Consider the following 23,685-nt stretch of genomic DNA (forward strand, 5'->3'; position numbering starts at 1 on the left):
TAAATAACTTTCTTAATCCTCTTTTCTCCTATTACTGTTGGGAGAATTGGAACTCCGAAAATCTGGCTGTCTTCTCTAAGGTCACGCAGCTAAGCCGGTGTCCTCAACAGTCCACTTATCTTTCTCCGGCTATTTTTCCATGATGACACATGACTTCTCGGATGAAACGCCTTTTGTTTCTTTGCACCATTCATGTGTTTGGGTTTGAGTGCTTGTGCCCATGCCCAGCGTTCCCAAGAAAACCTAACCAACCAGTCCCTGCTTTCGCCTTCAAGCTCCGAGTCTGCAGTTTGGGCATGTTGGTGTCTCAGCTCCCTAAGACAGAGGAAGCATGGCACACAAGATGGAGGGCTACAAACTCTCCTCCCGCAGGACCGCATATGTCACCAGTGAGATTAGAGAAAGGTCCTAAACAGTGGGAAGTTCTCAGTGAGACAACTGAGAGCTTGCGAACCAAGTCAGGGCCCCTGGTGTGTGGTTCTGGGCACAAGGTCCCTTCGTAGATCGTCTGTAAGGCAGAGGAGACTGGGAAAAGAAGAAAGTTATCTCCTGGCTCCCATTTCAAACGCGATGCCCTCCGGGTGCTTAGAGTGAAAGAGCTAGCATAGGCAGCTGCCCACGGGCTCTCCCCCTGCCCCTGGTTGGAAGGTTACCACCAGGATCAGTGGAAGGAAGGGAAATTCTGACTAACACGCCTTATAAAGGAAACTTGTAGCACCTAAGGACAGGTGATTAGCTGACATTCCCAAGTACCGTCTTCCCAGCAGCCCCAAGGAACGGGCTTCCATTATTGCGTTAATCTGATGAATCCCAGATACGCTCATTAACTTATTCACAGTAACACAGCCGGAAAATGATGGGTGCAGAACTGGATCCCTGCAGCACCTTTCTTCTTTACCACGACCCGACTCTGCTCTTCTTTCCTCGCGCACCCAGAAAGGGGCCAACACCACACACAAAGGTTCGAGACTTGGCTAGCCGGGAGAAGGGTGCAATGGACAGACAGCAGGCTTGAATTCCCCTCCAGCTAGCTCAACGGAGAATGCACCTGTAAGCACTCCACGTATATCTCCCAGGGGCAGGAATTCTTTGCTTGTTTCCGGGGTCCCCTCACCGGATGGTGGGCGGTGGGAGTTAGGCCCAAATGCAGGAGAAAGGGAAGCTTTCTGCATGTGAGAACCACCCCCCACACCGCCACCACCAAGGAGCCGTGTCACACACTGTATGTCACCGTCATCAAAGGGGCTGTGCATAAACCTGAAAAACCAAACGGACCTGTCTGTAGGTGTCACTTATATCACAAGGCTACAGGTGCCTTTATTTCTACCGTCTGCTGGTGCCGGGAGCACGCCTGCCTTCTCTTGCCTTGAAAGCCTTCTGTCTGGACCAAGCCGCCACTTGTCTTCACGTAAGCAGCTTTTCTTTTGCTCTTTTGAATGAATTAAAAGGGGTGTCCGGGCTCAGAGACAGAGCTGGGGCCTGGGACTGAGTCTCTCTCTATATCCAGCTCCCTCACCCGCCCCTCCATGAGGCAGTCAGAGTGCCAACTCCGGGGGTGTTTGACTCAGCCTTGACTGCTTGCCGGAGAGAATTTTGTCTCCTCGGGCAAAGTGGCCACCCACCCTCTCCACCGGCTCCCACTTCCCCTGGATCCACTAAGGCTGAGCAGCTGAGGAGAATGTGTACAGGCAACTCAAATCTCTGTCCCTCCTTCAGCTGCCGTTAGGAGGGAAGCCGGATTCTGCACAGATAGCCAGCTCAAGGAAAATCCACCACTTTTCCCAACCCTGACCTCACTCCCAGACCCCCTCCCCCGCCGGGGGGGGGGGTCCTGCTCACCATGCTGTCCCTCTGGAAGAAGAGAATGGTATTATTACAGTTTGGGCCACTTTTCAGGAGTCTGTACAAAATAGTTTAAAAGAATCCCAATTGACTCTTCCACGGCCCCTTAGAACAGAATAATTCCAGAAAAACAGTGGCTAGGGTTTTTTTCCACTGTATTCTCAAACCTTATCAGTCTCTGCGAGCGTGCTGGGTTCATGTGTATTCGCCCCCTACTGGCAGAATCTGGAAACGCATGCTCTCCCGCATCTGCGTTAAGGTGCTGAGAATTTCCTAAGACAGAAATGGTATCCTAGAACATTAAGAACTTCGTCTCCATTTTACAGAAGGGACAACTGAGGCACGAGAAGGCCCGATAATTTATGGAGACAGCTTTGTGTTTAGTCCAAAGTCCCAGACCCAAGCCTCTGCCCATCCACATGAAAATTTAATTCTTCTGCTTTTATGTTCTCTACAAGGTTTCTTTTCTATGATTCAACATATTTGGGACAGCAGCATTTTGCCTCATCTAACTCTCCAGAGTGCAAGTTTTTAGCTACTCTATCTATGTTAACTGGTTTATTAAATCCTCAGGACATTAGGAGGATTGTGTAGGAAAATGTTCATTTTAAGGATGAGGAAGGGGGTTATCGGAGACGGTAGGCCAGAAAGAAAAAAAAATTTAAACTTTTAGTATGCATGTAAGAAAGTCAGAAATTACAGCAGACAAGTAGTTAGGAATTGTGCCCCATATCACTTGCTTGGTGAGTACCACAAGCAATATTCATTCCTTAGGTCTTTAACCTAAAATTTGTGATTCTTGCATCAAAACCCACAGCTTCCCTCCATGAGCCTCCAGAAAAACAGCTAAAAACAAACAAATGCAGTCCTAAGTAAGCTAAAGAAAAAAAATGAAGAGTTACTCGATAAGCCACCAACAAGTTGGTTCCCACAATGCTGAGGTAGCTTCCAGAGCAAATACTCAAGTACCCAACCCACAAGCCTTCTTTTATTGCAAGTGTTGAAATACCCTCATTGGGTGCTCCGCATCCTGCCCTTCTTAAAGAGCCCCAGTGGATGGGAAACTGACATTCCTTGCCTGTGGGGCTCTGGACCCCGTGGACACTCAGGAGTCATGGAGCTTTAGAGGAAAAAAAGCATTTCTCTGCTCCACGGCACTGCCCAGAAGGTGGAATATTGGAAGCCCTTCTCAGTCTTTTTCCTTATTTTGCACTGGTGTGGCTTTGTTCAGAGATGTTTTGACAAGAAAATAGCCAATGCCTATACACCGGCATTTAGGAGGTAGGAGAAAGAGGACTGGCTCAAGCGTGAGGCTAGCCTGATCTGCATGGCAAGTCCACAGAGCGGAGATGGGGAGGGGAGAAAAGGAAGGGAATGGGAGGGAGAGAAACAGCCAAAGCATAGATGCTTAATTGGGTAGATTTTTGGTCACATGCCCAAAATGAACTTGATGATTCTGGTCAGGGTCAAGGAGGAATTTTCCTCTTCTGGCAAACTGGCCAAGGTTGGGTGGTTTGCGCCTTCACCTCTCTCTGGTGGTTCAGGCCATGGGCAATGTGCCTGTTCTTGCTGCCATTGGTTTGTAAGTAGGAAGGAAGCCCATGAGCCTGGGCCTTTGGTTGGGTGGACCCTGTGTGTGTGCATGGTGTATGAGCTTGCTCCAAAAGGGGACAGGAAGTCTCTGGAAGCTCTCAGCTCCAGGCCAGCCCTGACTCACTCCAAAGGTACCTACGATCAGTCTTCTCGACAGTGGGAGAGAGCACGCCTACTCCACCACCCTGGGGTTGATCATACCAAACCTTTTCTACTTACGAGGCAGCCAGAGCGGTAACTAATGTAGGAGAAACTGCTTGCGTCTGCTGTTGGAAAGTCAGGGCGTGGGGGTCCAGGACATCTAAGGTATCTGGCTGCGTTGTCTAGCCGGGCATAAGAGGGAAGGAGGAAGAAGGGACCAGACGACTTTCTGGGGCTACGGGTTAATCTGTGTCTTACCAGTTGTGTTTTGCTTATTTGGTGACTTCACCTGACTGAAGTGCAAATGTTATCAATGTGGTTGTACATGTGGACGCGTGGGCAGGTTTGGAAGTGTCCGGCTGATCAGGTGGGAACCTGAAGAAAATCATAGAGCCGGGGCTGAGCTTGAGTCCGTCTCTTAGTATCCTATCGTAGGTGACGAACTAAGGTCTACAGAGGAGCAAAAGGCAGGATCATGACTCCAAGTCTGGGAATCTTTCCTAATTGGCAAGTCAGAGTGTGGGTTGACCCGGGCCCAGGAACCTTCTAGTGTCCTCTTTCCATCTCGTGCAGTGTGAAGTCTACCTAACCCGGGTCTTTTCTGCCTTATTTTCCTTATCACCCTCCCCTCGGAGCTTTTTGTCACCCCCATACCATGCTGAGAATGGCTGAGAAAAACCAGACTTGGTCTTACATATTCGTGGTCCAGGATCCTCACCGAGAAGAGGGTACCACACCTGTGATCCACTTACATTAAAGAAACAGTCAAAATGCCCAATTCCTGCAAGCACCTTCCTAGGCCTAAAGAAAAGATTCGGCTGAACACAAAGCAGCCTTTCTTCCTGAGCTCGCACACCTAGGGCATGCTGGCTAAGTAGCCATGGCCTTTTGTGGTGAGCTTAGACTTAATAACGCCTCTTCTTACGACAACAGCAAAACAAAAAGGAAAGAAGGAAAGAACTGTTCACTGCTTTTATAAAAGACCTCCCCCCCCCTCCCCAAAGAAGCAAGAACTAATTGTGGAAAGAAAACAGCATGGTATATACCAGCTAAGCCTTCTAAGCAAATCTAATGGGTATAATTTGCCATAAAAGGAATTATCAAAGGGAACCAAATCCATCATTGTGTGCAGGGCTGAAGAGATTATAGATCAAGGGGGTGGGCTAGTGTGCAGGGGGCGGAGAAACCCTCCACAGGGGTAAACACTCTACTAATCAAAAACAGTCCTGAGCTTTATAAGATCCAGTTCAATTTACCAAATAGCCTTCTTGTTAAATACTAAATGTCTTCTATATGTCAGATGTAGGTGAAGAAGGGCAAAGCCAGTCCAGTTTAATCTTTGGAGGATGCCTCCATTGACTTTGAAGACCTGGAGACTGGGTTGTGGGGTCCACCTCTCGTTTCTCGAAATTCAATGAAGGTCATGTCAGAGGTATCCTGACAGTCCTGCCTAGAAAGGGTGAGGCTGTTTCTATCCTTTACTCTGGATATTTTAGAAGTTGAGTTCAGACTAAGTGCGGTGTTCAGCCTTAATCCTGCTCCCTGGCACCCCCACCCCCACCCTGAAAAGACTCAAGATAGAAAACTGGCCGATCCATGGGAAAATCAGAGCCCGAAGCTAGGAAGTCTTGGCTTCAGATTGTCGGCTCCCACGTGATATCCGTGGCTATAATAACTGCTGAGTCCACACTCCCTGTCCAGGTATCAAGAAAGTTTGGGACCTTTCTTAGGGACAGGTGCTGGCCCAGAGATGCTAGCCAAGATGAAGAACTCTTGTTTTTACTTACCAGCATGCAATTCCTCTGCACACTGGATGGTGATCATGATGGTAGGTTTGTGAGCATCTCAAAGGACCACTGTGGCTCTTAGTAATGACTATATAAATGTACCTGGAAGAAATGGTGTCTTTAGATGGGAAAACTAACAGACCACGTGGGAAAGTTAGGGCCTCCCTCAAACTTAACTCTGCTGGCCATTGACTGTGTGACCCCGAGCAATCTGTGTGACACAGATTCCCTGGATCTCCACTTCCTTTCCTAGCAAAAGGCAGAGTATATTTTCCAGCCCTGGTTCTACAGTACAGGGGAAGCAGAAGGTAATTCTGCCCAGAGGTTGGCAAATCCCTCAAAGGGCCGGGTAGTAAATATTTTATGATTCGCTGGCCAAAAGACAAAAATCAAGAATGCTAAGTAAACAAGCATTTCAAAATCTAAAAGGATTTCTGGCTTCAGGATAAATAAAGAAAGGAGGCGTGGGCTGGACTAGCTTCAGGTTGTAGATAACTAATTCGTGGTTTAGTGGTATGTGAACGAGCCATTTTGATTTGCGGCTGGACACTCATTTTTATGCACATTAAAGAATACTAGCTTTCCCGTTTGTGATGTTGACATAAAGTTTCCCTTCCAAGGTACTTTCACCTTAAAAAGAAAAAGATGGTTGTTCAGAATTTTTAATTTATTGTGTTCAGAGAAGCAGGTGGATTCAGTAGAATTACCATGGTGACAGGTAAAAGGATGCAGTTTGAGGGACCTGGATGAATGATGGAGAAGCATTCACACGTTCTGGCTCTGACTTATGTTGTCCCTGGGTGTGGACTCTCGCTCTCGCCCTGGCCTTTGCCAGTGCTGTGATTTTGAGCTGGTGCGTCCTCCCCCTGAGTAGAGTTTGAGCCAGTTTTTCTCATCAATTTTATTTGAAGACTTAAAGAAAATGAAGTTAAGTGAACAAATTTAAAAAAAAAAAACTTCCAAACATGAAATCTCCCAACACACACACACACACAGACAGACACACACACACACACACACGATTGTGGAAATACAGAACGCAGCATTTGAGCCTATGGGAAGAAGCAAAGGTGAGGTTGACTGGGCAAGAACACCTGTCGTCTGTCCAGTCTTGGCCAGACACCTTTGCATGAGATCCCCTCCAACCACCATAAAGAGGCGCTCAGGGAGCACAGAGTAACAGATAAAAGCAGGGACTTTCTAAGCAGGCCCACCTGAGTTGCCACTCAGATTCCATCTCCTGCCAGCTGTACTTGCTACCCGGAACCCCAGAGCCCCTATCCTTCATCCATAGAGAGCCTTTCCCAGCACCCATCACAGCGGTTGCAGGGAAGTACTGGAGCACAGTACTCTCCGCACCTGAAGCAGAGAGGACTCGGTGTCAGGAACGCCATGTGGTATTCATCTGTAGAAACAGAACTCCTGGGAAGGTCGAGGATTGTGCCGGCACATTAATATTGCTGCAGGGTATCGTGTAAATGTTCACTAACTAAAATAACATAGTGTGACATGTGTTCATATGCACATGTCTAATGCATAAAAAGTCACAACACCAGTTAGGCCTCTTTTTGCTGGGAAATAATATTGTGACTAACACTCGCACATGATAACACATAGAAGCTTTCAGAGCTGTCTGGTTCAGTATTCTGGATAGAATCACACAGGGCAAGGCTTGACTATCTTCCAAAGTGCACTTTTATATATCATATAAGATATATATTATATATACCACATAATATATATAGTGAGAGAGGGGTTGGGCATGAGCAAAGAGAAAAGGTCAATAAAGAGGCAGTATTGCACAATGTGAACCTCCATCCGCAAATCCCAGTTCTGCAACTTTCTTGTGATGTTACTTGGGCAACTGTCTCAACTCCTCTGGATCAGTTTTCTCATAGGTGCAATGGGGATAGGCAGGATCTGGTGAGTACCAAAGAACACTATCTGTGGGAAATACTTAATGGGAGTCCCTGGCTGCTGTTCTTGTTAAAAATTAAGGGCCATTCTATTGGGAGCTTCTACACCGTGTGGCTTGTGGAAACCCGTGTTCCACACATCCTCACAGCCTCTCTGATATTCCAGGGTGATGTTGGACTCCGTAACCCATAGCACCTTTCTACCCAACACATCCTTCTGCGACCCCCTGATGTCTTGGACCGATTTGTTCAGCAATGAAGAATATTACCCTGCCTTTGAACATCAGACAGGTATGGCCATCTGGGGGTCTCCACCCAAGGGCAGTGGGACTGGGTTCAGGCAGGATGTACTGGGGAGTCTAGAAATGCCAGTGCTCAGGACAGAGGCTGGTGGAGAGGGGCAGGGAAGGGGGTTCTGCCTTGTGGGGGAAGAAAAGACTAGAATTCTCACTCCTGCTTCTTCCTATTTCTGTGTAAACTGTGTAGCTTGCCTCAGAGCAATGCTCAGTAAACACGAGTCCCCTGCCAGTCCTAAAGCTTTCTCTCCAGCCTTCTCTCACTCTCCTTCTCCAGCCCAACCCCCAGCTCATTTTTCTGTACCTAAGTAGGAAGCTTGAGACCTTATGTAAATCTTACTGTAGAGGGAGGCCAGCTGAGCTTTGCCCCAGAAAGCCTCTGAGGCCTCCACGCCTGAGTAAGTGCTTGGGTGACTGCACGTCCCAGCAAACCCAGCCGGCTGCCAGCACAGCAGGTACACACCCCACTGGTGACACAAGCACCCGTGAAGCCGTCAGTCCTCCTAGAGACTTAACCCTGAGTGCACCAGCCTGAACAGGGCTGAGCCTAGAATCCAGAGGTAGGGAGTCATCAGGAGGTGTCCACACTGTCACCTAACCACAAAGAAGCCCCTGCTGCACTCCCAGAATAGAAGCGATCCCTAAATCACAGTAATATGCACACCCCTGCCCCCCACTCCCTCCCACACATGCTTGCACACATGAAACCTCCCACTCTCAGCTGGAAGACCCTATCAGGTCTACCCAACCTATGGTCTGTAATCCACATGCACTGAGCGATAGCTGTGAATGGGGCCCAATAAAAAGAATCACACTTTCCTAAAACATTATGGGGTGTTTCTTTTGCAATATTTTTTGCAAGTCGGTAGAGCAGTTCTCAAGGTGACCCTTGTGAATGACAATTCCACGTCACAATGGCGGGAGACGGCTGGATTAGGACTTGACTCATTTGCACATAGAGTGCAGCTCTCCTTTGGTCCCGAGAAGTATCCCGATTCCCTGGAAATGGTGAAAAATGCAATTCACCTTCCCTCAAAAGTTTTGACAAGAGGTTAACTTGAAAAGAAGAAAGTGAAGGCTTTAGGGTATTTGTTCTTTCATGTTGTTGGTGCCTGTCCTTAAGGAAGATGGCTTCAATATCTTGTCCACGTGATGCCCTGATAACAGGAGCAGGAACTTCTGTAGTTGACCAGAGTCTAGGCCAGGTTCCATGTGACCTTAAAGTGAAGACTGGCTTTGACCCTATCTGCTCCGGTTTAGCCTCTCCTGCTCTAATCCCCTCTGTAATGGGTGATGGCCGTGGCATAGGATAGCACTAACAAAGCTCGGGCTCTTTAACCTGGGGTAAAGAGAAAGTTCTAAAGATCATGGTTGTGCTAATGCTTGCATCAGTGTGCACATACTTCTTCTCTCCTAACTGTATATTTCAAAAAAAGTTAAAATACCCAAATGGTGGTGGTGCACACTTTTAATCCCAGCACTCAGGAGGCAGAGGCTGGCGGATCTCTGAGTTCGAGACCAGCCTGGTCTACAGAGTGAGTTTCAGGACAGTCAGAGCTACACAGAGAAATCCTGTCTTGAAAAACAAACCAAAAAATCTGAAATAGTTTTATGTTTGGTATATTTGCCACAACAAAACAATATAGTCCATTCACAGAAGGTATCACCAATGGAAATTGAGCATGTAACTTAATTCTGTACACTCTTGGATTCTTGGGGGCAGCCCTCCGCAGTCTGAGGCTTGGCGGTTCCATTAGTGTGAGGAACAGTGAGACAGTGTAATTGCTAACACTCTTCCAGAAGTGTCTCTGAATCCCACGTCAGGACACATCAGAAACATAAACTTCTCTCACCACCATTTTAAAAACTTGAAATCTCCATCCAGATATGAGACTAGTGAAAATAAAGTATCTTCTTTTCTCCTCCCAACAAGAACGTCATCAGAGAAGTGACATGCGGCTCTGAATTTCTATAAAAACCTTCTCTACCAGGAATAGATCGGGGGCAGTCAGGATGCCCTGACCACTGCCTCCTAAAGCATGTCTCCTGGCTGCCCACAGATCTCCATCTTGAATCTAGACATTGCCACTTGCTGGCCACATGACATCAAGCTTCTTGACACATTTTCCTTCACCAAAATACACCCACTCCCTAAAGCTAGGAGTGTAAAATGAGAATTAATCCTATTGTCAGGTGTTGAGACAAGTGCCTGAAACTTGTCGGGTGGTCATCTCATCCAGGACCACCTTGCAACTCCAAGACAGATGGCAAACGGCCCCCGACTGCCTCTCTCCTTTCTCCAGCCCAGATCTCAGTGCTAAGGCTCCCAGTCAGTGATTAAGACCAACAGCAAAGGAAGTGAGAAGGAAGTGATGCGCCCTGTGGACAAACCATGTCCAGGGGAGGGCGGGGTGCCCTGTTCGGCCTAATGAGGAAAGCCAGCTCTTTTCAAACGCTGACAATGACTTCAGCCGAGAGCTGCTGAGCCTGTGTCCTCAGTGTGCTTACTACAAAGGGTTTGTGCCCTACTCTTTGAAGCAGGACTTTCGGTCGACCGCACTAAAGGCTCGAAAGGGCTCAGTCACAGATTGCAAAACACTCTTGAGCTTCATTAATTCATCCTTGGCTTCGGCTTTTTCAAAATAGAGAACTGTCGATATTAGACAGTTTATTCGGGTAGAAACTCTGTACTCCGTATTTCATATACATACGCATACATGTGGGTTTGATTGTTGTTATTGTTTGGTTGGGTTTATTTTCATTTTTGTTTTTGGTCTTTCGAGAACAGAAACCACTCAGAATGTGTATCAGACCTGGCTGTCCTGAACTCACTCTGTAGACCAGCCTGGCCTCCCACTCGCAGAGATCCGCCAGCCTCTGCCTCCTGAGTGCTGGGTTTAAAGGCGTGCACCACCAATGGCTGGCTGGGCCATATGGTTTTTGGAGACAGGGTCACAGTATGTAGTATAAGATGTCTTGGAACAGGACAAGTCAACTCCAACTGCCTGCCTCAGTAGTGGCATTAAAAGCACACGCCACCATGACGGGTTTCACATGCATCCATTTTTAAAAGGTTGCATATCCAAATAAGTTCCAATAGTTTACCTTCTGAAAAGTCCTTGCCTCACCCCTGCTTCCTGGAGCTGTACCCTCGATAGCCTCCTCCCCACACCCACCTTCCCTGGCCTTCAAAGTGGCCATGCCAACACGTGGCTCCTTCTTCATTTTGGAATTTTGTTTATACTCTCTCCAGAGCAGAGCTTTCCAGCCCGGGAAAGTTCTAGGGAATAAATTCCAAGAAGCGCCTCAAGTCTACCATAGTACAGAGTCCGGGTGGCAGGGGAGAGGACTAGGTGCTGGCCCCCCTCCATCTGCACACCCTCGGGCAGATTCCTCCCCTTTCCTTCAGCATAGCTGTTATCACAGTTCAGCTGCAGGACGAGAAACGAGACCTGTATCACCCAACTCTAGCTCCGTTCCTTACCCATCGTGTGACTTTCAAAAGGGCTGGCTCCTGGGGCCTTCCTTTCCCTGTTTGTAAAATGGGTGCTGTGATATAAGACCTCATAGAAAGTATTGCAGACAGCATGAAAGTCACAGTGTTGAGCAGGCTGACTAGTAAGTACATCAGAGCCCTCAAGGAGTGAAGGAGCTGTTGGGCCAGGTGTGCTGGCCAGATGTGCTGGCCAGGTGTGATGGCGCACATGCCTTTAACCCCAGGGCTGGGGAGGAGAGACGGGTTGCTCTCTGAGAGTTCAAAACCAGCCTGGTCTGCATAGCGAGTTCCAGGACACCCAGAGCTACATAGTGAGACCCTGTCTCTAAGAAAGAAAAGAAACATAACAGCTCTGATTATCCAGTTTCAAGGAAAGCTTTGTAAAAGAATAGTACAAAAAAAAATCTTAAGTATATATTCAAGGGGGAAAGCATTTAAATCACACCTGGGCTTTTCTAAGACTCCTGTGCTGGGTACAGAAAGGCAAGGGTACATCCACGGGCACAGGCCTAAGAATTTCTAAATCAAAATCAAAGAACACACGCAAAATCGTTCAGAAGTCTAGACTGAGTCCTGTAGCAGAAACTGCACCTCAGGGAAGTCACTACTGGCTCCCTCTGGTTTGGATAGGCCTTCTGAGAAGCCACACCCTGGCTACCCAGGCCTGGCTCTCTCAAGGTCTCCCTAACGCTCAAGGTCATGGTTCTTTGCGGACACCCAGCCAGCTCCCCTCTCTTCTCCGTCCAGTTTCTAATACTGCTCACGGTCTAAGTCACCCAGTTTCTTACGGTGCTCGTGGCTGACGTTATTTCCAGGTGAGAATGAAAGCCAAGAGAGGTTATAAGATGGGGCCAGGCCAGAGCTGAGAGGAAACCTGGAAGTGGCCTTTTATCACCACAGGACTTCCCTTTTATAGCCCTTCCTCTCTGTCACAAAAGCTGCAGTTGATGGTGCCCTAAACCACCCAATTTACCCACCACCTCTCTTCATTGTTGCCTTGGGTGAAAAACTCTCCCAACTCCCCATGCTAATAAATCATGCTAATTACAGTCCCAAGTTGTCTAACTCGGGCCTTCTCTAAAGTAAACTGTCTGTCTCCCCCTCGCCTGGTACTGGGTTACCTTTGTTCTAGTTACCCATGCTCTGAGAATGAACAGGCCTGCTATGGGAGCTGGGCAGCTAATGTCCTCTATGGCATGAACTTTCTAATCTCCATGTCCCTACCTGGGGCTACTTCAGGCCTGGGTGTCACCTCCTTATCGTGAGGACCCCAGAGCACATCAGCCAGCGGCGAAAGCTGAAGTCCCAATGAAGCTAAATACATCCAACTTGATAGCTTCATTCAAGAGAACTCCCCCGGAATTAGGACGAATTAGGCTTCTCAGTTTGTCTTCCCAAGGCAACTGACCCTCAAGTGCCTTGACCCACTTCAGACTTCAAAGGCAGTGGCAAAGCCTGCCGCTTAATAGTGGCCTCTGGACTTCTGCATCCAGGTTTCTGGGCGCAGGATGCTGGCTAGCTTCAACTAGGAACCTAGGCAAACAGGTCTCTTAGCACAGCTTCTCCAAAAAGTTCGGTGGGTTTGGTAAATGAGAGACACATTAAGAACACTCTACCTTCCCAGATGATATGAGTCAGCAAGAGAATATAATTCTTATATAAACAGCCCCTTCTTTTATCATGTGTTCATTTTTCATGTAATTTCCTAGGACCGGAGACACTGGTATCATCACCTCTCCATCTTCTTTCTGATTTTTCAGACCTAAGTTTGAGAGGGAGGGGGGTGGGGAGAGAGACTTACTGACATAATTGTGTGGTGAATATGCGTACATCTGCCTGCCTTTAACCAAATCTTGGTTTGCACCAACGTGGTCCTTCAGGACCAGGAAATGTGGCATGAGGCAAGACATCTGCAGGGTGCCTAACTACCTCACTAATGGCCACTGTGGCCCTGGAGGGGGAACCAGTAACCTCCTAGAACCTGTTTCCTTACCTTAAGGTAAAGATCATAAACGTTGGTTGATCTGGCAATACTAACTGAACGCCTGTGGCCTAAGGGTAGGGGGAATTGGAAGGGGCTCTTAGCACTCCTCATTCAGGGTGAAGAGAGCTCCAGATCTGAGGAGGGAGGTGCTGTGAATCCTTCTGGAACCTTCTGAGAAGGGCACCTGAGGGGAAGATTCTTTGTGAGAGTGAGTGAGAGAGAGTGAGAAGAGAAACCACTCAGAATGGGAAAAGGCACCTTCAGGCTGAGAGCAGGGAGTGAAGGAGGGGCAGGTAATAAAGACCCTGGGGCAGGATTCCTCCCTTCCTCATCCTAAAGCTGACTCCATGGAATCACCCCTTCACCAACCGTCTCTGCCTCCACATCACAGAGAACAGCCATTTCTTCCCAGCTCTGGACACTGTGGGAAGGGCTTTTTCAGAGAGAAAGGCCAAACACCATGTAGCTGGGCCCCAGGCCCCTGCTGCACACAAAGCCTGCTCTGTAAGTGAGCTTCCCAAAGGAGCAGAGAGAGCGAGGCTCCAGGCCAGCAACACCTCCCCGATGTCGGCACTGGCCGCCCACCTCTCATTTCTCTGGGTTCTGAAGGCTCTCTTGGCTTCCAGAAACAACGGAGTCTACCTTCAAATGCCAAACAAAATAACCCCGCGGTAGAAATGGAGAGGGGAAGGGAACAGAAACGCAGCGAAAGCTTTCCCTGAAGAGAAACGTGCTGTACGGTACACAGCAGTGCACGATAGCCATCTCAGTCAGGGCCCCCGTGCAGGACCGGCAGCCAAAGAATGTCAAGGACCATAAACATCTCGCATCAGAATACCAGGAAGGTCTAAAGGCCTCTTAGGTTTACTCAAGCCAGAAATCAGTAGATGAAAAGCACAGACAGAAGTCAGGAAGCTCTGTTTTCTCAGGAGACCCTGCCCTCTGCCGGGAACCAGCCTTAAGCCTGATCAGCCAGCTCCAGCCAGCAGTGGGGGGACGAAGGAAAGGGGAGAAGGTTCAAGTCATCCCCTCTATGTCTTCAACTACTGGGCAAAGGCTTTAGCACCAGCACTTACAAGTCTGGCAAAATCCAGGCTCTTTCATGTACGTGAATGTAAAATTCTGGTTAAGGGGCTGGTGATTTAAAATACATCACTAGCTTCACAGGTGTGAGTCCCTGGGCTCAATTTCCAGCTCCAGGAGAAAAAAGGAAAGACAAAACTGATTAACATTTTAAAATGAAACAAGTGTAGGACTTGGGCTTTCCAAAAGGTTCAACAGTGGGTAAGTAAAGAGATTTCCAGAAGGAGCCTGGGTGTTAGAGGGAAACTCAGCTTCTATCTTTATGAAATAGCCCCGTCACCCCTATGTGGTAGGATCACTGCAGGAATTTGAGACAGCAGATGATGCCGGCCAGGGCTTGGCACCTCAGAATTAGCCTCCAGCAGGGCAGAGCTGTCTCCTAGCTGGGCTCACACAGCAGCAGCGAGTGTGAGAATGTTGAGGCAGGGGGATAGCAACAATGCCAGCTGGTGTGGAGTGCCCCTGCAGAATGTCACTTTCCATCGTCCACACAGCCTGGGCCAGGGACCGCAGCCACTCTGCTGACCTTCACCTCCCTCTCTCTAGCTCTCTGCCCACCTCTCTCCTCACGTGCCGTGTCTTTCTGTGTTGATCCTCCGAGGATGAGCACCGGGGGTTGAGAAGAGCGAGGCGTGCGAGCCGCAGCTCACATCCCAGCTCTGTTAGCCGCTGTCAGTTGGATCTAAGGAAAATGGGTCCCCTCTGGTCCTCAAGTTCCCCATCTATCAAGGGCCAAGGGCTGAATGTGTCTGTCTGCCATGAATTCCTATTTTGCTATTTGTGGCAGCACACAAAGCAGGTGGACAGAGATAGCATTAACAACAGCACTAAAACACGTGTGAGCTCCTTTTGTCTGGAGAACAAGCTATGAGATAGGTGGTACAGAGTTGTCTCCAGTTCGTGAACAGGGAGGGAAGTTCTCAGTTATTGGCTGGAAGGACAGCAAGCAGGTGGATGGGTGGATCGATGGATGGGTCGTGGATTGACAGGTGAGTAAATGGATAGATACTGTGGTAAATCATTTTCATCAGGGCTGGGGCATAGCCCAGTGGTAACTTTATCACTGTGCATCCTGGCCTGTGCAGTTAGCTGCCTGCAACCAACAAAGAATCTGACTAAGAGCCTGGTACCTCCCCTTGTTTATTTTTTCTTTCTTTCTTTCTTTCTTCTTCTTCTTCTTCTTCTTCTTCTTCTTCTTCTTCTTCTTCTTCTTCTTCTTCTTCTTCTTCTTCTTCTTCTTCTTCTTCTAGTTTACAGCTTTTTAAATGATGCCCTAGAGTTCTGTGGCGAAATATATAGCTCAGATATTTGCATGATAATTACTTGTAGATTTTCGCTGAGTGAGTTCAAGCATTTTTCTAGAACACTATCCAGTCCTGGTCTTATCCAGGGGTGATAAGATAAAAAAAGGGGGGGGGGAATCCAGGAACTAACAGAGAAAACGTCATTGTAGCAGCAATTCTCTTCAACACGCTTCTCACCCCTTGTCTATCTCAAAGTCTGCCATTCTGTCTGCCTCAGCTGGAAACACTGAGAAAGGGCTGTTGAACACCTGGACAAGGTGCTACTGCATACATCCCAGTCTCCAAGTCAGGGCAGCCCCAGTAACTGTGTGAATGTCTACACAGACCCTTTGCAGAAGCAGGTGTTCTGACCACAGGAAAGAATAAATCTAAAACCACCACCAGGAACACAGGATCATCAGTACAGCTAACTCCTCCATGATCTCTTTCCTCCACAGACATCTGTTACAGTGGTCCAAGGTCTGCCATGCTATGGGCAGTGTCTAGCTAGCCCCAGACCCTTGGAAAAGATGGCCAGAGGCTATGCACAAACAGCTAGCTAGCATTGGTATCTGTCCATTAACACACAGAGACTCAAACCAGCTTCAGATAGAGTTTGGCACTGAGAGTCAGTTAATAACTAGTAGATTGGTTAGTAATTCCCTAGGCACTGGCCTCCAAATTCTTTTTTTTTTAATTTATTTATTTATTAAGGATTTCTGCCTCCTCCCCGCAACCGCCTCCCATTTCCCTCCCCCTCCCCCGATCAAGTCACCCTCCCTCATCTACTCGAAGAGCAATCAGGGTTACCTGACCTGTGGGAAGCCCAAGGACCGCCCACCTCTATCCAGGTCTCCTAAGGTGAGCATCCAAACTGCCTAGGCTCCCCCAAAGGCAGTACGTGCAGTAGGATCAAAAACCCACTGCGATTGTTCTTGAGTTCTCAGTATTCCTCATTGTCCTCTATGTTCAGCTAGTCCGGATTTATCCCATGCTTTTTCAGACCCAGGCCAGCTGGCCTTGGTGAGTTCCCGATAGAACATCCCCATTGTCTCAGTGTGTGGGTGCGCCCCTCGAGGTCCTGAGTTCCTTGCTCGTGCTCCGTCTCCTTCTGCTCCTGATTTGGACCTTGAGATTTCTGTCCCGTGCTCCTCTGTCTCTGTCTCCTTTCATCGCCTGATGAAGGTTAATATTCATGAGGATGCCTATGTGTTTGTCTTTGGGTTCACCTTCTTACTTAGCTTCTCTAGGAACATGCATTATAAGCCCAATGTCCTTTATTTATGGCTAGAAACCAAATATGAGTGAGTACATCCCATGTTCCTCTTTTTGGGTCTGGCTTACCTCACTCAGGATAGTGTTTTCTATTTCCATCCATTTGTATGCAAAATTCAAGAAGTCCTTGTTTTTTACTGCTGAGAACGGAGAAAAACTCAAAGCCATCCCACTAAAATCAGGAACACGACAAGGATGTCCACTCTCTCCATACCTCTTCAATATAGTGCTTGAAGTTCTAGCAATAGCAATAAGACAACATAAGGAGATCAAGGGGATTTGTATTGGAAAGGAAGAAGTTAAGCTTTCGTTATTTGCAGATGATATGATAGTTTACATAAGTGACCCCAAAAATTCTACCAAAGAACTCCTACAGCTGATAAACACCTTTAGTAATGTGGCAGGATACAAGATCAACTCCAAAAAATCAGTTGCCTTCCTTTACACTAAGGATAAGGAAGCAGAGAGGGAAATCAGAGAAGCATCACCTTTCATGATAGCCACAAATAGCATAAAATATCTAGGGGTAACCCTGACCAAGGAAGTGAAATGCCTCCAAATTCTATAACTCCAAACTCCAAATTCTTTAACAACCCTGTAGGTCAAAGAAATCCCCATTTTCCAGCTGTGGAATCAAAAGCCGAAATATCTATGGGACTTACCCAAAAGGCAAGCAGCTAGGTCAGAATTTGAACCAAGACCTCTTTTAGAACTCTTGAGTTCTTATTCTTGATATCATCTTGTCTGAGGAACATTTTTGCTTTCCTTCTCTATTGAGTACTGTAGTGATATTTCATTTGTATTTTAGTAAATAAAGATTGTTTAAAGTTTAAAGAGTAAAACAGTCGCACTGATCGGCCTTATAGACCAGGCAGTAGTGACACACACCTTTAATCCCAGTAGCCACAGGAGTTTGCCATAGAAACACCTCTAATCCCACCCAGCACTAGAGAGGAATATAAAATGGGAGGAGACAGCTCTCACACACAGTCTCATTCTGAGATTCATGGAGGTAGGATGGCCATTTCTGGCTGAGGTAAAGGTAAGAGCCAGTGGCTGGTTGTTTTGCTTTTCTGATCTTCAGACTAAACCCCAATTTCTGTCTTTGGGTTTTTATTCATCGTGCTACAGAGTACCCTCCTCTCAAGTACCAGAAAAAGATAAAATAATTTCCCATCTGCCTCACACTCTCTCTGGCCCCAGCAACCACCTACAGAATCTTCTCTCTCTCTCTCTCTCTCTCTCTCTCTCTCTCTCTCTCTCTCTCTCTCTATCTCTCTATCTCTATCTCTTTCTCTCTCTCATCATCTCTGCAGAGAAGGTGACCTGGCCCCTTGCAAGTGCATGCCAGATCTAAAGCCCTTTCCTCCCACTGGGTAAAGGGCAAAGATGCTAATGTAACTGGAGTATTCTTTGGAGCCCCTTGAAGACTGTCATCTCTTAATTCTCTGTGCTCTGGTGCAGCCTGTGACTCCTACTGGACATCGGTGCACCCTGAATACTGGACCAAGCGCCATGTCTGGGAATGGCTCCAGTTCTGCTGTGACCAGTACAAACTTGACGCCAACTGCATCTCCTTCTGCCACTTCAACGTCAGCGGCCTGCAGCTGTGCAGCATGACGCAGGAGGAGTTCATCGAGGCGGCCGGCATCTGTGGGGAGTACCTGTACTTCATCCTGCAGAACATTCGCTCTCAAGGTCAGTGTCCGCAAAGCCTCGGGAGCGGGTACTGAAACTAGGACCGGATCCCTGCGACCTGCTTCCCTTCCTATGATTCTCATAGCCAAACGTTACCAGCACTCAGTCAAAAGTTCTCGGTAGCCAGAAATTCCGTTGTCCCCGTGTAGAGAGTTTAGTCGAACGAACAGCAAGAGCCGAGAAAGCAAGTTGGGTAGGGTTTTGTTTTAAAGAAAAATAAAACTCAAGCGCGAGTAAGGAAGTCCAAGGCCAGGCTGAAAGCCTCCAACGAGGATGTTGAAAACTAATTGAAAACCTGAAAGGTGAGTAAAACGAGCGTTCTACTTTTTCCCTGACTAAGCAGGAATTGCCTTTCTTAGTACGTTCCTTTCAGTCCAGGATCCAATGGCCAGAAGGTGGCACCAGTAGCACGGGAACGCTATGAGCATGCGCTGTTTATCCCCTCGCGGTAGAGCAGTTGGAGTGAGAAGCTCTGTACCTCCGCTCTGGCCAGACCGTGTGCGGGGCCACTCCACAGGCAGTCAGGACAAAGTAAGAGCCAGGAAATCTGAAGGACACGTTGTGTCACTAATACAGTCCCAATTCTTACACATGGAAGTCATAGGGTTTGCCAGAAGCACCCCCTGTCCAAATCCCCTGACTTTGCTGTCCACTGGGAGAATGGACGACCCCCTTGCCCCGGGGTTCTTTGGAGGATTTGGTGAACAATTACTTGGCACAGCCCTATAAGGACACTAAGTAGCAGCCCCTTTTATATTAATACAACCAAGAGGCACAGGAGCTGGGAGGGGCACTAAAGCAGACACATCTACCTTTGATTTCAAGAAATCTGAAAAGTTGTCGGTTTTGTCCGTTACTCTTGGAAAGGCTCCTTCGGCGACACAAAAAGCAGGAAGTTTCCTGTCGCTGAGGAGCCAAGCTGTCTACCTTGACACTGTGTCCAAAGCAGAGATGCCCATTTGGGCAGAGAAACCTCAGAGCACCTTCCTGTTCTGGGAGTCTGTCGGAGCCTCCAGTTGCTCCGCCCAATCAGGAAGGCCTGCCGGCAAGAAAGCAGAGAGTGCTAGCTAGAAGTAGCCACCCTGAGCTAGAAGTAAAAGCCTATCCTTAGGGAGTGTTCTCCCTAAATGGCGACAAGTCTGAGTGTGTCATAGCCACCCTGGGAAGAGGATCCTGGAACTCCATTCAAAAACCTCCCAAGGGCCAGGTGTGGTTGCACACACCTTCAGTCCCACTACCTGCTCCATTCTGAAGTTCTTCCCTTAAGGTTCCTCAGGCAAGTCTGTGTGCACGTGCTTCCTGGCCGGAGTTCACTCTCCAGAGTTTTGCCCAGGACACAGTGGGCCCACTGTCCCTCTGGGCATAATCACCATTAGAACAATCATGAGGTTTTCTCCTTTTGGACAAAAGTTATATTGTGGGTAACTATCTGTGCCTTGGGTACCCCATTGTCTAGGTCTCTGCAAGAACAGGACATGGAATAAGGAAGCTTCAACCAGGGGAGGCACTAGAGGGGCCTCCAGAGCCCAGAGAATCATCTGATCAGTAGATATTGCAGTAAGATTTGAAGGTCTAGAAGCAAGAGACCTGGTCACTGGAAGTAGAAGTCAGGAGAGAACCTGGGGTCACAGAATGGCTTCTACCAATGTAAAACAAGAAACATCTCCCATCAGTCCCTGACCCTGTTCTAGTTGGCCATTTGGCCAAAGAGTTCCATTGTGTCAGCAAAGAGAAAGCAGTCCTCATGCCAGACACCGAGTTAGGAAATAGGTGTCTGTTGACCTGACTTGCTTCCTGGAAACATGATCTTAAACTCCAGTCCAGGTGACCATTCTACAGAGTAAGGGACCAGCATGGTCTTCCAATGAATTAAACATTCAAGTGGAGCCATGGGAGTTTCTTATCCTTCTCTTCCCTTTGGCTATCACATCTCAGTCATCCTAAACTCTGAGGATTACAGTCCCATGTCAGAAATCATAGGCCCAGGGCCAGAAGGGAGAAAGTGGATGTTTCACCTCATATTCCACTGAGACTAAGCAACGAGCCCAGAGAGCCTATGACAGGCAAAGCTGCACAGACAACAGTGGTCCAGTTCAGTTCAGAGCCCAGAGTTCCTGGATTCTAGACAAGCTCAACCCGCAGCTCCACAGAGCCTTGTGGACTCCCTGGCATCAGCTGTTCTTCTCAAGCAAGCTTTGAAAAAGTAGGATGTTGTTGTTCTGTTTCAGGATGGCTTTATAAGGGCCTGATAGTCTCCAAGTGTCCCGAGGAGAGAATCACTTCCCTTCCTCCCAAGCCTCCCCTCCTCACCTGGCCAGCCCCCAGGATTGCACAGGATGGTTTGTGACTCTCTCTTCCCCTTCCTTTCCCAGGTTATTCCTTCTTCAATGATGCTGAAGAGACGAAGACTGCCATCAAAGACTGTAAGTATGCCATTCAAACTGCCCAAATCTGTGCCCAACTATTGCTGGCCTCTTGGGTTCCACGCTGCTTTAAGAGCTGCAATAGAAAGCTGATGAACCAAAAGAAGCCAAGATGTAGAGAAACAGTGGGGAGACATGGGTTAAATCGTGTGACCACAGGTGAAGGTCTACGGGACAATAACTCATGTCCACGGAGCCCTTGCCCTCCTCAAGACTCCATCTCTCTGTCTATAAAATATCAGGACAGGACCCTTCTAGGTTGTGGTTAGTTTAAGAAGCAACGGCATTTGTGCCTGGTAAAAGACCTTTCTGGTGCCTGCAGCGTGGATACTATAAAGTCAGTACCCATTATCCACGTTACCAATAACTTTCAGCCATTAGAGGCCTATGGTTGCTGATGTTTCAGAATAATCTGAGCCCACTCAGTAGGTCAAACTGGCCATTGGGAAATGATGGGGAGGTCTCAAATGGTCCATGATCCCAGTGATTTTCTCATTTTATTTATGCAGCTGCGGGCAGGGAAAGGAAACTTTGGAGCTCTCACTTAAAAAAATATTTTTATTTGTTCAAGAATTTCATACATATATGCAATATATTTTGATCATCATCATTCTCTACTCTTCCCAACATGTCCTCTCTCAACTTCATGCCTTTTCTTCTTTTTTAAAAAATTAACACGTGATCCTAGTTAGTGCTGCCAATACATGTGCAAGGGTGTGGTACCAACCACTGGAGTATGGGCAGCCTACCAGCGGCTATAGCCAGTCACCCTGGAAAATGACTTAACTCCCCAGCAGACTTTAGCTGGAGCTACCATTTAAAAAAATGATTATTATTGCTATTCATTATTGGGTTCTGTGCAAAGACCCTGGCCCAAGGGCTAAAAGGAGATGTGGTTCTGGATTGGGCCCTTTCCCCATGGACTCTTGCTCAGTCAAAGAGTGGGCAGGCCACATGGGGTTTTCCAAGGCCCTTCTGAAAGACAGATATGAAAGGATAGACAATGAGGGTTTGTTATATAGTTGTCAGGATTTTTAAGCTCTATGTTAGTGTGTGTTCTCGTGTGTGCATTGCACGGGTATGTGTGTGTGTACAAGTGTGTGCATGCCACAGCACAAATACTGAAGCCAGAGGATTACTCCTGGGAAACAGATTATCCTTCAGTGGTGGGTTGACAAGGCTCACACAGCCAGCCCTTTTACCTACTGAGCCATCTTGCTGGCCCAGGATTTTTTTTCCCTCTCCCTAAATCTCCATCAACTGCGGATTTAAGTTCTTAAACTTCTGATCAATTAAAGTTTTGTGATTTTTGTTTGTTGGTTTAGGGACATTAGCACAAGAATAGCAACTTCCATTGTGAAATGGGTCACCCCTATCCAGCCCCAAGGGCCCTAGCTGGAGAGAAGGAAGCGAGGCTTCCAGGGGACAAAGGCAAATGCTGGGCCCAAGTCATCCTTGAAAAAGAGCTAGAAGGTGTGACATTGGCTGTCCAAAGGAGGAGCCACTAGCCATATGTGAGCATTACAAAATTAAATAATGTTAAAATTCAAGTCCTCGGGAGCAGTAGTCGTGTCTTAAATGCACTCCCAGGTGGTCAGGCGCCACCATATTGGATTGCTGGTATTCCCCATCACAGCAAGTTCTCCTGGACATTATCAGTGGAGAAACAGCAGCATCCACAGGAGGAATGGGAGCTGAGCCTGAGAGCTCAGCAAGGGCATGTTTATGAGCAGGGGAGTGTGGGTCTCATGCTGAGCAAGCTGAGCAGCCAGTGAAGGATTGTAGGCTTGGAAATGATAAAGGGCATAAGTAGATTCAAAGATCTCTTGGGCTGCTGTGTCTGGGTTGGACAGGAGTCTAGGATGGTGATGCTGGTGGTCCAATTCAGAAGAAGTGAGAAAAAGCTTGAAGTGGGGGCGATGGAGGAAAGGCTTTGGGTAAGTGTGTTTAGGACTCACAGAGGTAACCCCTCCACCAGTGGCTGCTCCTTGAGGCTCTCTGCTCCATCTGCCCCAACAACAAAGAGGTACAACTTCTAGGCCGAGGCTAGACTTAAGACCTCTATTGAGACTACCCAGACAGAAGCCCCACAGCTCTTCCCCTCCCAGCCCCAGTTCCATGGCCAGGATACTACTGCCTTCTCCAGACCCACCTGGGGCCTGCTCTGACTTCTCTGCAGCCTTCAGGACCATGCTTCCCCAAGCAGAAACTGTAATGTAGAACTGAACACAGAGGTAGGAACGAAGTCAACAACTTGATAGGCTAAAGCATAAACCTGTCCTAGGACCATATGACCACAAAGTCTATGACCCAGCAATGGTTTATGGTCCCAGATATCCTGGAACAGGAAACCAGAGACCACTTTCAATACTGATGCCAACCAGAGACCGATGACAGTATAGCCAAAGAGGGCAGGGTGGCGTCCTGGAGACTTCAGTAAAAGTTGCTAGCCGTCATTGTTTTTTAAGCACTCAACACTATGCTAGGTGTAGAGTCAGGAATCTAGACATACGAGCTCACATTTGTAGCTAAAGAACCTGGGGTGTAGCAACTTGAGAGTAAACACAACCCTGGGACTGATTCCAGCTTGGCCTCTCAGTGGCTCTGTGCTTATACATTCAGCTACACATACATACACACATGCATACACACAGCATACACACATTCTATACACATGCACACACACATACATACATGAATACACGCATGCATACACACATGTACATACAAACAGGAATACACATTTGCTATACACATGCATACACATGTGCATACACACAGGGTAACACAATGTATATATATACATGAATATGCACATGCACACGTGCATACACACAGGAATACATACATGCACACACATGCACACAT

At 47.7% G+C, this 23,685-nt stretch overlaps 1 protein-coding gene across 1 annotated transcript in view; it reads left to right on the top strand.

The window, feature by feature from the left end:
* The first annotated feature begins 1,315 nt into the window (after nt 1-1,315).
* Elf5 (E74 like ETS transcription factor 5) overlaps nt 1,316-23,685 on the top strand; it is a 29,699-nt gene continuing 7,329 nt past the window's right edge. The window contains exons 1-4 of the mRNA XM_075963673.1: nt 1,316-1,408; nt 7,446-7,570; nt 18,161-18,394; nt 20,767-20,817. Of these exons, the coding sequence (XP_075819788.1) occupies nt 7,450-7,570; nt 18,161-18,394; nt 20,767-20,817 (406 nt within the window). The 5' untranslated portion in view covers nt 1,316-1,408; nt 7,446-7,449. The remainder of the gene's footprint in view (nt 1,409-7,445; nt 7,571-18,160; nt 18,395-20,766; nt 20,818-23,685) is intronic.

The sequence above is a fragment of the Microtus pennsylvanicus genome, chromosome 2, assembly GCF_037038515.1.
Source record: "Microtus pennsylvanicus isolate mMicPen1 chromosome 2, mMicPen1.hap1, whole genome shotgun sequence".
Classification (NCBI taxonomy): Eukaryota; Metazoa; Chordata; class Mammalia; order Rodentia; family Cricetidae; genus Microtus; species Microtus pennsylvanicus.